A 15702-nucleotide genomic window follows, 5' to 3' on the forward strand; every position below is an offset into this window, starting at 1 on the left:
GTGGGCCCCGCTAGCCCCGCGGCTCCAAACTCGGTGGTCTTGGAGGCTCCGCAGGATGGGGGAGAAGATGGCGGAAGAGGAGTGAGTGGGCTTTTCCGGGGCGGCGGAGGCGGCAGGGCTGGGCCCCGGCGGGTGACGGCGAGCCTCTGGCCCGGAAGGCGGGGTTCCTGTGCCAGTTGTCAGGACTGCCCCTGCCCGCGCCCACGTGGAGGGCGGGATGGGGACGTGGGCCCGGTTGGGCTCTGCAGCCCCCGGAGGTCGGACCCCGGGCTGGGGCGCCCCGAGAACAGCCCTGCGGAGGCCGCGGCTCACCTCCACCGTCTGGGTTTCCGCCCTGCGGAGGCCGCTGCGCGCTCCTCGCCTCGCCGCAGGAAGGCTCCGGGCCCCCCGCGGCCGCTCGCTGCCTCGCCAGCCGCAGCCTCCTCTAACGATCGGTTCGCGTCCGTCCCCTTCACCGAGTTTCGTTCATCCGAGGACGGTTGGCGCAGTTGCAGGCCCGAGGCACATGGTAGTGAGGGAGGCGGACCAGGAGCTGCCTGAAGTCTGACAGGGACCCACGCGGTGGGCCCCGGCCCGATAAATGCAAGGAGTGGAGTAGCGTGCGGGTGCGGAGTTCCCAGGAAGAAGTGTCGCTTGAGCAGAAACTAACAAACAGGAGGAATAGGAGGGGTGACAAGTTCAAAAGCCCTTTCTCAAGAGAGGGTTTTGTGCTTTGGAGTGAACGAAAGAAAGGCAGCAGGGGTAGAGTGTAGAAAACAGGCGAATGAGCTCCATGTGATAAGGTAGGGAGGGCGTCTGTGTCCTCCAGGCCTTTGTGGCCAAGGTCCATCGCCATCGTTGCAGGCCACCATCTGTTGCACGTTCTAGACACCCTGTCAGTGTTCGTGGAATGAGTATGTGAAGGTTAGCAAGGTACCCATTGATAACTGGACTTCTTCACCTGATAACCTTTCAATAGCCCTTGGCCACGTGGGGGCCAAGTCATTCAGTCGATTGACTTATTGGGCATCTGCTCCAGACACTGAACTAGTCCTCAACAGCACCAAGCAAAGAGACTGGACTAGCCCCGTGCTGTCAGGCTTGGGTTGAAGCTTGATTCTGCCATTGACTAATAAGGATGTTGGTCAAGGTATGGAACCTGGAGAGGTAGTGTGTTACCTTGTTCCTGGAATGAAGCAGGATGCAGTAAATACCAACTGTTACAATCACAATTAATCATTGTTATCATATCAGTATTGCCCTAGTTCACAGTCCCAACACAATATGAAAAGAGAGCCTTGGCACAGAAGCCATGGGGTGGGTACACTGGGTGGGGTGGAGTATTATAAAGCAGGTAACCTGAGCCTTCTGAAATCTGAGTAGGATTTTGTAAGGTAGGGTAGGTCATTCTGACCAGAGTGACAATTGGGCAAATTCAGGTGGTTTCTTCCACAAGCAGAAATAATACAAAGAACACGAAATGGATAAATAAAAGCATGAAGTAATGGACCTTGGGATGTGTTGAGACTAGTTGCCCCCATCAAGTGTGAAAAAGCAGGACATATTTTGTTTCTATACCAGCCCAGATTTGCCCTTGTTCCTGGCCTCTGGGAGGCTATAATCAAAGGTACCTGAGGCCTTTATTACCCTCCTGCAGGCAGGGGTTTCCTTCATCTCCATTTTTCTGAGGCCTGCCTTCTCTTTGGGAGACTTGTGAATCCCATGAAATTCTTTGCCAGGTTCTCTTCCATTTTGAGGTGTGTGTATTGATACTTGAGACCCCTTTCTGTCATCTAATTCTGCTTTTTATATTCTCCAACAGGTTCTCCAATACAACTCATGAGGGTTTCAATGTCACCCTCCATACCACCTTGGGTGTCACGACCAAACTGGTGCTCCCGACCCCTGCCAAGCCCATCCTCCCTGTGCAGACGGGTGAGCAGGCCCAGCAGGAGGAGCAGTCAAGTGGCATGACCATTTTCTTCAGCCTCCTTGTCTTAGGTGAATATGGAGCCCACCATTGCCCTCAGGAGTGTTTGTGGTTGACCCTGTCATCGCTGTCTCTGTCAGGCCTTCCTGCCATGTGGTTCCACTTTCAACACTGAGGGCCAGTGGTCATAACACCGTAAGGGTCTATGGAATCATGGGGCTAAGCAGTTCTGAAGAGCTCTTAGTGTCGTATCCTGACCTTTGAAAGAAGGAATTAAAGAATTTTTGACCCAAAAAGGATCTTGAACAACCATTAGTGGATTTCGTATTCTGCTCATAGGAATCTGTGTGTGTGTGTGTGTGTGTGTGTGTATATGTGTACATGCACACATGTGTGAAGGTGGTGGGCAGGAGGTAGGGGGAGCCAAGTGAGAACACATCTGACTTCCTGTCCCTAACTTACTTCAACCAGAGCAGCATTTTGTCTCTTGTATTTATTAGGTTTCTGGGTATATTTGAGTGAAAGACCAAACCCTTATGTCAGACACCATTCAACTGTCATTTCCATTGACTGTGGTTGTGACCTTTGCCATCTCTGCACACTCTCTGTGCTCTTTCCTTATATTTTTGTTTAAATGGGCTAATTTTGTCCAAGTTAAAATCTTACCTGTTCACCTTCCTCCTCCAGTGGGTCTAGAGAGGTCGAGCAATCGCACACCTGGCTGGTGGAGACTAGTGGCTGATATACAGGTTGCCAGATGCCAGTCAGGAGGTCTAGATAAAGAGGTCAAAACTTCAGTGTCTCCCAGAGACAGGAGATGGACAGAGGACAACTGTTTTGGAGAAATTGTACAGTCACTTTAGATTAGCTGAGTAGGGACAAAGAACCTGGAGGGTGACGGGACCCAAGTCCAGACTCATTTCAAAAGTTTGCATGTTTACATTTGCTGCTTTTCCTTAATGATACTGATGTCATTTAATTAGATTAGACCTTTTCAGAGGAGTGAAAGGAACTGGGTTTTTATGAGTATTGTTTTGATGTTTAATAGGACTGGTTTTGGAGAAAAAGTGTAATTTTGTTCACATTTATATTCAGACTGTAGTAAATGGTCAAAGAGTTTTAACAGTATAGTAGTTTATTGGAAATCCTATGATTCGTCCTTTTCCGTCATAGAATTTAAAAAACTTTTAAATTGAATAATGAGAAAGTACACAATGCGAAGTGTACAATGTGTGGGACGTAGTACACCTGGACCATTTTTTTACCCAGTAAATGTAATTGAATGGTCTCTAGTGGATTACTTCCAATAATCAAGGACTCTTTGGTTTTATTTTCTCTTCCTTTGGTTAAAGTAATTGAATACAAAGAAGAAAAGCAGTTCTTTTCTTTATTAAGAACTCTTCAGGACCTGACGTCATCTTTCAGGATGGAGCGTGGTTAGTCTGTTGACACTGCTGGCAGCCTGCTCTGTTAGAGAATAGAAAAGGCAGCCTGGGAAACTTCTGTGATCACTTTTTTTAAGGGAGGATGAAATGTCAAATTAAAACTTTCAGGATGTGGGGCACTTAAGATTAACTTGTGCTGGAGATCACAAAACAGGTTTCGATAATGTGCCTTCTAATCTCAGCAAAATCCTGCCCAGTGTTAGCTCATCTTGGGGGCTGGGAAGGCCGAACTGTACTTAATAGTGCTGGGTATTTTTCTTGATTGTTTTCTCTTCAAACTGATCATAAACCTAGACTCTAGAGTCACACTGCTGTTCCGTGAGTTTTGTTTCACCTAATCAGATTCTTGGATGAGTTAGTGTCTCTACTTACTTATCAGTAGGCGTTGACAGAATGGAATAATGCTTGCTTTTGTTTTTGTTTTATTTTTGCAGAGTTGGGGATCATACCCAAGAGAGCTCTGTCACTGAGCCATATCTCCAGCCCTTTTTATAGTTATATATTTTGAGATAGGGTCTCACTACCTGGCCTCAGCCTCCCAAGTAGTTTAGATTGCACAAGTGGAACAGGGTGCCCCAGCCATTTACCACTTTTGTTTACTATTTTAGTTAAATCAAATGAAATTGTAACTTTGTGTCCTATAAGCATATCACAGGATTATGATGTTTCCTCTTTGTTATGAAGGAATGACAAAACTCTATAGTTACTTTTGACTTTTAGAAACTTGAATTCAGTTGACTTGCATTTAACCTGGCTGATCTTTGACTTCACTAGAATCAATGATGAGTCATTATTATTGACTTAAACTAGAGTTAACAATTAACATCATTTAGTGCATCTTATGGGCCATTAAACTTAATGGAGTTATTAAAATTGACATGTTTGTTTTAATGTATTTTCCATAATTGCCAGGTCAGGCACAAAAAAAGAGAAGCACATTAGTTTATGGGATGCATTCCTTCTGTACCACAGAAGTTTTCATCCCTTCTTGCCGTTTTTTCCCCCTTACTGTACTTGAAGGCATGTTTGCATGTATGTATATGCACGTATGTCCGTTTATAAGCACATACGGGTGTGCAAGCACATATAGTTTGGAGTTTATTTTAACATAAACGGAATTCTGTAACTTGCTTTTTCTCACAGAATGTCTGTGCTTTCTTTTTTCATGTTAGTAGATTTTAGATCCACTTCATTTTTAATTGTGGTAAAATAAACAAAATATCATTTAAACCATTTTAAAGTGTGTAATTCAGCTACATTTATTCCGTTCACAGTGTTGTGCAGCCATCTAGATCCAGAATATTTTCTTTTTCTATGCTTCTGGGGATTGAACCCTGAGGCGCTCAACCACTAAGCTACATTCCAGGCTTTTTTTAATATATTGAGCCAGGACTTTGCTAAGTTGCCCAGGCTTGATTTGAACTTGTGACTTTCTGGCTGAGTGTCTCTGGGCTGTTGTTTTAATTATAGCTATCCCATGTGCCACTGTGCCTGGCTTGGAACATTTTTATCACTTCAGAAGGAAAGCATTAAAAGAAAGCATTAGGGCTGGGCTGTAGCTCAGTGGCAGAGTGCTTGCCTAGCACGTGTGAGGCACTGGGCTTGATCTTCAGCACCACATGAAAATAAATAAAGACATGCTGTCCACCTACAACTATTAAAAAAATTTTATTAAAAAAGCATTAAAAGCAGTTACTCCTTAGTCTTTGTTGCTGTAGCAATCACCATGTTGCTCTCTGATTCTAGGAATTTACCTATTAAGAATATTTCATATAGCCTGGGTGTGGTGACGCATGCCTATAATCCCAGCGGCTTGGGAGGCTGAGACAGGAGAATTGTGAGTTCAGAGCCAGCTTCAGCAACAGCAAGGTGCTAAGCAACTCAGTGAGACCCTGTCTCTAAATAAAATACAAAATAGGGCTGGGGATGTGGCTCAGTGACTGAATGTACCTGAGTTCAATCCCTGGTACCCCCCAAAAAGAATATTTTCATATATACGGAATCATACAATGTGAGACCTTTTGTGATTGGCTTATTCACTTAGCATAATGTCCTAAGGATTCATCCATGTCAGAGCATGTTTTAGAATGCACTCCTGTTTATGCTGAATAATAGTCCATTGTATGGCTATGTTTATTCATTTGTTTATTCATTCATCAGGTGATGGACACTTAGATTGTTTCCACCTTTTGACTATTCTGAATAGTGCTTCTGTGAACATTTGTGTACAGTTGTTTTTTTTTTTTTTTTTTGTGTGTGTGTGTGTGGAGCAGGTACTGGGGATTGAACCTGGGGTGCTCTATCACTGAACTATATCTCCCACCCTTATTTTTAAATTTTTTTATTTGTTCTTTTTAGATATACATGACAGAGTATATTTGGACATATTATACGTATATGGAGTATATGTTTTTTGTTTTGTGACAGGGTCTGGCTAAGTTGCTCAGGCTGGTCTTGAATTGGCAATACTCTTGCCTCAGCCTCCTGAATGGCTAGGATTATGGACATGTGCTAATGCACTTGGCAGTGTTTTTCTTTCTCTTGGATATTTACCTATGAGTGAACTTGTTTGATCGAATGGTTACTTTGTTTAACTCTCAGGAACTGCCAAACTCTTTTTCACAGTCTGCACCATTTTATAAGAGTTTTGGTTTCTCCATGTTTTTATCAATGCTTGTTATATTCTGCTTTTTTTTTTTTTTTTTTTTTGTTGTTGTTCCAGGGATTGGGCCCAAGAATGCTTAACCACTGAGCTACATCCCCAGCACTTTTTATTTATTTTTTTATTTTGAGACAGCATCTCACTAGCTTGCTACAGTCTCAATAAATTGCTGAGGCTGGCTTCAAATCTGCAATCCTCCTGCCTCAGCTTCTTGAGCTGCTGGGATTACAAACATGCATGACCACGCCTGACTGTTGTTTTTATTATAGCCATCCCAGCTGGGCATGTAGCACTCCCCTGTAATCCCAGCCACTTAGGAGGCTGTGGCAGAAGGATGACAAGTTCAAGGCCAGCCTATAAAACTCAGGGAGACCTTGTCTCAAAAAATAAAATGGGCTGAGGATCAGTGATAGAGTGCCCCTGGGTTCAAGCCCAGCATGAATAGGTCAATAGTTAATAAGATGGATGGATCCGAGAGGATGTGAAGTTTCGTCCCATTGTGGTTTGGTTTTGTTTCTCTAGGACTGTTGATGGTGAGCCCTTTTCCTGTGCTTACTTGCCATTTACTTGGAAAAATGTCTGTTCTTCACCCATTTTTATACTGTGTTGGCTCTTTGTTGTTGGCTGTAGGAGTTCTCTGTATATTCTCTATACTAGTCCATCGTCATATATAGTAGTGCAAATATTTCCCCCCATTCTGTGGGTTGTCTTTTCAGAGTTTTTTTGTTAGTGGCTTAGACAATTTCCCCTTAAAACTGCATATAATCATTTGCTTTTTATATGAGTAAACTTTTCAAGTTAATTTTTAGAAATCCAGCTTGGTGCAAAGAAAGAGCAGAAACTGATGCCGTTTTCTGTCTCCTCATGCTCACGTGCTCTTTCCTCCGGTCAGCGCATGCTCATCAGCACACGCTGTACTTGCATCTGGGGACTTTTTTCATGCTTTTATTATTTAATGTAGATTTTCTAACTAGGTTAAATATTTATATTAAAATAACATCACAGATTAATAGTGTGAAGCACAGAATGAACGAGGGATAACTCTGTATAACTGTTTGCTTTCTTTGGCCACCTGGTGCTTTTTATTGGGATTGAAGAAATCTCATTTGTTAGTGTGGGCTCTGAGGGTGTTAACAGTTATGCAGATTGTTTAAGCATTTCCTTTAAAAAATTCAGTTCTAGTAAGATAATACTGTGATAGCAGATGGTGTGCCGCCAAGGAGCCTAATAAAAGACAGAGACTGCGTACTAAGGTCTGGGCCATGAAATATTATGCGATGCTTACTTTTTTTTTCTTTTTTTGGTACTGGGGCTTGAAGTCCAGCACTCACCCACTGAGCCTCATCCCCAGCCCTATTTTGTATTTTATTTAGAGGCAGGGTCTCACTGAGTTGCTTAGTGCCTTGCCCTTGCTGAGGCTGGCTTGGAACTCGTGATCCTCCTGACTCTGCTCCCCGGCCCCTAGTATTACAGGCGTGCACCACCATGCCCTGCTGCAGTACTTTCTTTTTTAAAATAGTTTTACATCCTCTTCTCTTGTTTCCTGGCAGAACCCCTGTGAGACAAGTGAGGCTTGAGTCCTGTTTTGGAGGTTGAGGAATAGAGGCTGCCAGCCAGGTGGGAGGTGGCAGAGAGCACTGTGGCACAGAGCACAGGGCCGCAGCACCACCTGTGTGTGGCGTCCTCAAGCCTCGCTTTTCTCTGTCCAAAGGATGTAATGGTGACGACAGCTAGCCCAGGGCGGAGCTGGGATCCAGTGAGCCAACTTTGGGGAGTGCTCAGTGCAGTTCTGGACTCTTGGGGAACTGCTCGGCCCAGCTGTAGCCAGCTGGGGAGCAGGAGTATCCCATTTTTGAATCTCTTTGATGTTTTCTTCACTAAACAAAGTATTGACCTTTAAACATCCTCACTTTCTTCATAATAGAGATCTGGTCAGGTGGTGACAAAATATTTCATGTCTACATAACCTGTTGCAGTTATATTTGCGTAAAAATGATTTCATTGATTTCCTCTTCACTATTTAGAGTTTTCCAGTTGAAAATTAGTTTTAAAAAAATAGGACCATTTCTCATAATCAGGAAAATTTATGTAATTTAAACGCTTGTATAAGTTTTTGCAGTTTATTGAAACATCAGCTACCAGAAAACAAAGTAGTTCAGGCATACAAAGAAGTATAGAGAAATATTATAAAAACTATAAGTTTAAGTTTACTTCCAGGTTAAAAGCTAAGATAATATATAGAAGAATGAGAGGTTATACCCCATTTATGTATGATGTGTCAAAATGCATTGACTGTCATGTATAACTAATTAGAATAACAAAAGAAAAAATTTTTAAAAAGACAATGAAAATACAATCGAAGCTTACTGTGTCATTACCAAGTGTCTATTATGCTGATAGCTCCCCCTCCCCCAATAAACATTGCTTTGAACTTGATGTTTATTCAAATTTGGGCTTTTTTTTTTTTTAAACACTGTCTTATTTTTTCCCACAGCTATCTGCATCATATTGGTGCATTTACTGATCCGATACAGATTGCATTTCTTACCAGAGAGCGTTGCTGTTGTTTCTCTAGGTAAGTGCTTATTGGTGATCTCATAATAAAAGTGATAACAGTAACCACCATTTTTTTAAGTGCCTCCTTAGTGCTGGAAACTTTTTTTTTTTTTTAAAGAGAGAGAGAGAGAGAGAATTTTAATATTTATTTTTTAGTTTTCGGCGGACACAACATCTTTGTTTGTATGTGGTGCTGAGGATCGAACCTGGGCCGCACGCATGCCAGGCGAGCGCACAACCGCTTGAGCCACATCCCCAGCCCAGTGCTGGAAACTTCAAGAGTTGCATTGGGTATTTGATTCCATTTCTTCCTCACTGTAGCCTGCGTAGGGTGTTATGAGCGCACATTAAAGATGAGAACCTGGGCTCAGACAGTGGTGGTTACCCTCTGCACGTCATGCAGCAGTCCGTCTACATAGCAAAGGCCTTTCTGTTGTCTCCTGCTTCTCACTGCCCTTAGTGCACATTAGCCTCTGCTGCTCAACTAGGCTGATGTCCTCCTTAGTTAAGGCAGGTGGTTGATAGTTAATTTACAGGATCACTATTTTTTTGCCCCTTGAAACTGAATTTAATTGAGGGCCTTACATATGCCAGGCAAGTGCTCTACCATTGAGCGACATCCCCAGCTCTGTTTTTGAAGCAGGGTCTGGCTTAGGTGCCCAGGCTGGCTGCAAACTTATGATCCTCCTGGCCTCAGCCTCCCTAGTTGCTGGGATTATAAGTGTGTGCCACTGTGCCTGGTTCTCCAGTCCTTTTTATTTTGAGACAGGAGTTTGGTCAGTTGCTGAGAGTCTCATTAAATTGCCCAGGCTGCCAGGCACAGTGGTGCAGGCCTGTAATCCCAGCAGCTTGGGAGGCTGAGGCAGGAGGATTGTGATTCAAAGCCAGCCTCAGCACCTTAGTGAGGCACTTAGCAACTCAGTGAGACCCTGTCTCTAAGTAAAGTATAAAATAGGGCTGAGGATGTGGCTCAGTGGTCGAGCACCCCTGAGTTCAATCCTTGGTATCAAAAAAAAAAAAAAAAAAATCACCCAGGCTGGCCAACTTGCTAACCTCCTGTCTTAGCCTTCCAGATTGTTGGGAGTGTGGGTGGTGCACTATCATGCCTTGGTTTCCAGTCTACCCCACTTAACTTTCTCTGTTTCCTGTGGCAAATAATTGTTAAGATAATTAGCTTTTAATTTGGGAGAATGAATCTATGTAATAATAGGTATGAACACACGTGCAGGTTCATTGAAGTGGTTTGTGAAGAAAGAAGCAGGGACTTCAAGTGATATTAAATTCTAGTCTAAAATGTTTGTAGTTGCTCAAGGCACAGTTAAGTAGTTTCCTAAGATCACCTGAGACTTTTATCTGTTTCTTTTAGCTGTTTTTACTAGTTTCCACTTACCTACTGTTAATTTTTCCTTATCACCACTGATGCTTTATAAGTTAATTTTCTTTGCCTTTGGATCTCAATTACTGGACTAGTAATTCTTTTTCTTTTTTTTTTTTTTTTAATACCTTGTTTATGTAGTTGTAGTTGGACACAATAGCTTTATTTTATTTTTATGTGGTGCTGAGGATCGAACCCAGGGCCTCACACATGCTAGGCGAGCTCTCTACCACTGAGCCACAGCCTTAGCCCTGGGACTAGTAATTCTTTTGCAACATAGTTATGGTCTGTGTTAGCTTCGGAAATGAACAGATTGTTCACCGGCTCCATCACTACCTGTGTCCTGATAGGCTGGTGCCAGCCCTCCTCTGTTTCCCGGACCTCACAGTACTGCTGAGTGCCGTGCTCTAGCCCCTGAGCTTTCAGGTGCCATTTCATTAAAGCCTTGTAACTTCCAGTACCACCCTATCTTAAGGAGCAGGCAGAACTGGATAGTAATGTTTTTGTTTTTGTTTTTTTGGTACCAGGGATTGAACCCAGGAGTGCTTAACCACTGAGCCACATCCCCATCCCTTTTTTATTCTTTGAGACGGGGTCTCACTAAGTTGCTTAGGGCTTTGCTAAGTTGCTGAGGCTGGTTTTGAACTCATGCTTCTCCTGCTAGGATTATACAGAGTTGGAAACTAGTTTTACTCAGGGTTCCTGCTCTTTATTTAACAGGGGATTTTATTTTGTTTTGTGGTGCTGGGGTCAAACTCTGGGCCTTGTGCTTGCTCTGCAAGTTCTCTACCAGTGAGCTACACCCCCAGCCTTCTGGTCCCTACCCCTTGGTGCTGAGGGTGGAACCCAGGGCCTTGCCCACACTAGGCAAAAGCTCTGCCACTGAGCTATAACCTGAGCTCAGCCTGCAGGTTCTTTGGCTGTATATCCTGGCAGGTTCTAACAGCCTTGGCTAACAGGTAGTCTTAGAACTCTGAGCATGGTAGGCTAACTCATTAACATTCCTTTCCTGCTATTAGGCACATTGAAAATAACCTCCATAGGTAATACCCATTATTCTGCCGCATTCAGCAAAGGCTTAAAAAACCACATCAAGGACTTTATGGCTTTGTGGTTAATTCATAGTTTCTTAAGAATAAAAATTATGGTTGTTGTTTATTTAGGTTGGATGTACATGAAAATTAAAATGATAATTCTCATAACTTGGTTTGGAAAGTTGTGTTCTTCACTGTCTCACCAAACACCAGTGCTTAGGTTAGGACCTAGAGCAGACATTGTCGCTTGCCTACCTAGGAGTCGTTTCCCTCTTCTTCCTTGGAAATAGAACCCTACATTGATCAGGTGTCCTCCAAGGTGTATGCTCCAGGAGGAGGGGGCTGTCCAAGTCATGCTTTGTCTTTGCCATCATGGTGACTCCACCCTTCCTTGCCTATGGTGGAGGCAGTGGGGTAGTGTGAAGCTCCCTTCTGGCCAGTGACAGTAACAGGAAGTACGCTGGGGTGGTTGGTCTTCGAAAGTGCCCTTCCCCAATAGAAACAAGGGAAATTTCCCACTCTTCCCTCTGATACTGTGGATTGAGGATGTGTGCCTGGAGCACTGGTAGCCATTTGAAACCACTTTGATAACTGTGCCTCAAAGACAAGCCAGAAGGGGAGAGAGATGGGAAGCCCAGATTTTTTTTTTTTTTTTTTTTTTGTACTGGAGATTAAACCCAGGGTTCAGTGTAGCCCTACTACTGAGGTACATTCCCCCCCCCCTTTTTTTAAATATTTCTTAGTTTTTTAGTTGGACTCAATATCTTTATTTATTTTTATATGGTGCTGAGAATTGAACCCAGGGCCTCACATGTATTAGGCAAGTGCTCTACCCCTGAGCCACAACCTCAGCCCACCCAGCCCTTTTACTTATTTTATTTTGAGACAGGACCTTATTAAGTTGCTGAGGCTGGACTGGCACCTGCGGTCCTCCTACCTGAGTCTCTGGAGTCTCTTGGATTTTAGGTGTGTCCCACCATACCCAGAGAAGCTTGATCACATTTTTATCCAATAGCCCTGAAGCTGCTTATCTCAATGATGTCTGTTACATGAGAGAATAAATACCTTTATTTATTTATTTTTACTTGCAGCTGAAAGCATCTTTATTTTATTTATTTATTTTTTGATACTGGGCATTGAACCAGAGGTGCTCTACCACTGAGCTACATACCGAGCCCTTTTTATTTTTTGAGACCTGGTCTCCCTAAGGGGAGACCTGGTCCCTGAGGACCAGGCTGGCCTCAAATTTGCAATCCTCCTGCTTCAACTTCCTAAGTCGCTGGGATTACAGTCATGAGCCACTGCACCTGGCTAAAAGCATCTTAATATAGAACTCTTTCCATTTGATGAACAAACTTAGTTTGATTTAGAGAAGACAGATTGGTGGGCGTGGAGCGGTGCACCTGTTGGCTTATGTAACTGGAAAGCTACAGGTGGCACTGGCTTTCCTTTCCCTGACCTGGATCCAGCTCTCTGGACTGGTCCTCCATTCCTCCTGCCTTCTGTTTTGTTTGGCTGCCCTCAGGCAGGCTGTGTGGTAAGCCTTACAGCAGCGATTGAAGAAGAAAAGACGGCCTCCTCTTCCCTCTGGCAGCAGATGGATGAATGCCACGCGGCCACCTCAGAATTGGGGTGCAGTGGTGCTGGGGTCAGCTGAAGATAAACCGTCTGCACCGTTCGTCTCTACATTGATGCTGCAGAAATAATTGCAGCCTGTCGAGCTGGTGTGGGAACTTGAGATTGGTGATGGAAAGTAAGGGTTGCTTTCAATACTTCTTTGCCAACTCACGTGATTGGAAAGCTAAGAGCATGTCCAGGAAAAGAGTGCCAGGGTCCAGAAAAGAGTAGTATTTGAAAGGACAGTGGGCTGGGGGTGTTGCCCGATGGTAGGGCACTTGCCCACCATGCACGAGGGAAAAAAAAAAAAAGAAAAATAACTTTATTACTTTAGAGGACATTTTGTTAGAATTTGGAAATGCTGACGAAGCTATGAAAATAGTTCTTATTTCATAAAGCCAAGGATGTTAAAGGAAAATGTTTCTTCATGGAGCAAATCATAATGAACCATTGAGACCGCTTTCAGGAAGGCCCTTTGTACCAGAAAAGCATCCGGAGGTGCTGGAAAGCCGCCTTCATTCTTCCAGGGATAAGTTTTCCTAGCCTGCTTCTTCCAACCAGCAGTTACAAATAATCTGCAGTCACTTAGAGCCTTTTGTGTCATGGCTAAGGATTCTGAGTTCCTAAGAGAAGGACCAGATACACTCTGAAGCTTTTTCACCTGTTGTGTTGTTGCTGTTGTTTGAAGCACTGGGGATCGAACACGGGGCTCTCTATAACTCAGCTATATTCCCAGTCCTTTTTTTTTTTTTTTTTGGTTGTAGATGGACAGAATGCCTTTATTTTATTTATTTGTATGTGGTGCTAAGGATTGAACGCAGTGCCTCACACATGCTAGGCAGGCGCTCTGCCACTGAGCTATGACCTTAGCCCTCCCCAGTCCTTTTTTAAAAACTTTTTTCATTTTGAGACAATCTTGCTAAGTTTCCCAGGCTGACCTTGAACTTCAGATCCTGCTGCCTCAGCCTCCTGAGTATGGAATTACAGGTGTGGGCCACTATGCCCAGATACTTTTTTATATTTTCAAATGAGTTTAGGCATTTTTTTTTATTCTTTATAAAAACAGTATCAGTATAAAGTTCTAAAGAGATTTCCTTGACCTTTATTCAAAGTTTTTAGGATACTTTCTGTCCTTTATGAAGTTCTGTAGTCTTGGCTTTTAAATTTTTTCCTTTTCATAAACAACTGTACTTTAAAAAACAATCCTGTTTGAAAGCTCTGAGTATTTTTATCATGGTTTCTTCTTTTCCAAGCCATGTGTGGACTTATACATGTGTTAGATAATTTTCTGAGTTGAGAGTCATTTTGTATTTTTTTCTTTTTTTATATTTCCACATATTAGTTGAGTTCATGTGCTTATTTTTGTTGGCCTTTTAGTGCCGATATACTGTCTATGTATTTTGGGCCAAGGCTTAGAAGTGAAATAATTGTATTATGCTCCGTTGTGTATAACACAATTTTTCTTTATTTTAGAGTGAAAAAAGACCAGAATGGGGTTAGAGTGCTGGAGATTTGACTTTTTCAAATGCCAAGGTTTAGCCTGAACACTAGTGATAGTTCAAAAAAACATTTTGATGAACCAGTTTTATGAATTGCATTTGATTTGATTGTTGAGTAAATAGGACACAAAAGTGCCTCTCTCATTCCTTTTTTAAAAAGTATTTAGTTGTAGTTGGACATAATATCTTTATGCTTATTTTTACGTGGTGCTGAGGACCAAACAAAGTGCCTCGCACTGAGGGTGAGCGCTCCACCGCTGAGCCCCAGCCCCAGCTCCCCACCATTCCTTTTTTGTGTGTGTGGTGCTGGGGCTCAAACCCAGGGCCTTGTGCATGCAAGGCGAAAGGCAAGCACTCTTCCAACCAAGCTATCTCCCCAGCCTCGCCCATCATTCCTTCTTAACCATGTTTGGGGTGTGTTTTATTTATTTTTTAAATATTTTTTTAGTTGTCAATGGACTTTATTTATATGTGGTGCTGAGAATCGAACCCAGTGCCTCACACATGCTAGGCAAGGCGCTACCACTGAGCCACAACCCCAGCCCTGTGGTGTGTTTTATATATACACACACATATGTAAATTGTGTGATACATGGATTTTTAACACTGGGCCTCATGCGTCTAGGAAGGCACTCTGCTACTGAGCTATAGCCCTAAGTGGGTTTTTTTATCTGGTACCAGGAATTGAACTTCAGTGAGGTTAACCATTGAGTCACGTCTCCAGCCCTTTTTATGTTTTGAGACAGGGTTTTGCCAAGTTGCTGAGGCTGGCTTTGAACTTGTGATCCTACCTCAGACTCCTGAGTTGCTAGTATTTCAGACATGCACCACCGTGGCAGGCCATCCGTTGGTCTTTTTATTTTAATGAGAGAGGGTCTTGTTAAATTGCTGAGTGATGCTTCTGCCTCAGCCTCCTAAGTAACTGGGATTATAGGCATGCACCATCACGCCCAGCTTAATATATATTTGTTTTTATGGTATTGGGGATTCAACCCTGGGCTTCCTGAATACCAGGCAAGCATTATACCACCGAGCTATAGTCCCAGCCCAGCTTTAAGAATAATGTTCTTTTTGCCAGTGAGGTTTTGAGTAGAAAATGCAAGGAAAAAATAAATTGCTCAGTTTGAATTGTTTACTAAAGGTAATTCTGGAAAGCAGATACAGTAATTTTATATACGTGTGTGTGTGTGTGTGTGTGTGTGTGTATGTATATAAATTTTTTTTTGTACTGGGAATTGAACTCAGGGGCACTCAACTATAGAGCCACATCCCCAGCCCTTTTTTGTATTTTTATTTTTTAGAGATGGGGTCTCACTGAGTTGCTTAGCACCTTGCCATTGCTGCGGCTGGCTTTGAACTCACGATCCTCCTGCCTCAACCTTCCAAGCCTCTGGGAGGATAGGCATGCACCACCATGCTCAGCAATTATATTCTTATTTGTACTTAAGTTCTTTTAACAAACTTTTTAGAACTTTTTAGAGAGCTGGTAATATAGCTCAATTGGTAGACTGCTTGCCTCGCATACACAAGGCCCTGGGTTCAATCCCTAGCACCACACACACACAAAAAAAAAAAAAAAAAAAAAAAAAAAAAAAAAAAAAAAAA

General features: G+C 43.0%; 1 protein-coding gene across 3 annotated transcripts in view; it reads left to right on the plus strand.

Moving 5' to 3' along the window:
• The first annotated feature begins 6 nt into the window (after positions 1-6).
• Positions 7-15702, plus strand: part of Slc9a8 (solute carrier family 9 member A8) — a 75399-nt gene continuing 59703 nt past the window's right edge. For 2 of the 3 annotated variants that reach the window (XM_015479460.2, XM_048810832.1), the window contains exons 1-3: positions 7-81; positions 1802-1980; positions 8511-8591. In XM_015479460.2, coding sequence (XP_015334946.1) covers positions 56-81; positions 1802-1980; positions 8511-8591 — 286 coding nt within the window. In that variant the 5' untranslated portion in view covers positions 7-55. Of the gene's footprint in view, positions 82-105; positions 1130-1801; positions 1981-8510; positions 8592-15702 lie in introns of those variants that run through there. The other variant, XM_048810833.1, reaches the window with a different exon arrangement.

The sequence above is a fragment of the Marmota marmota genome, unplaced genomic scaffold, assembly GCF_001458135.2.
Source record: "Marmota marmota marmota unplaced genomic scaffold, marMar, whole genome shotgun sequence".
Taxonomy (NCBI): Eukaryota; Metazoa; Chordata; class Mammalia; order Rodentia; family Sciuridae; genus Marmota; species Marmota marmota.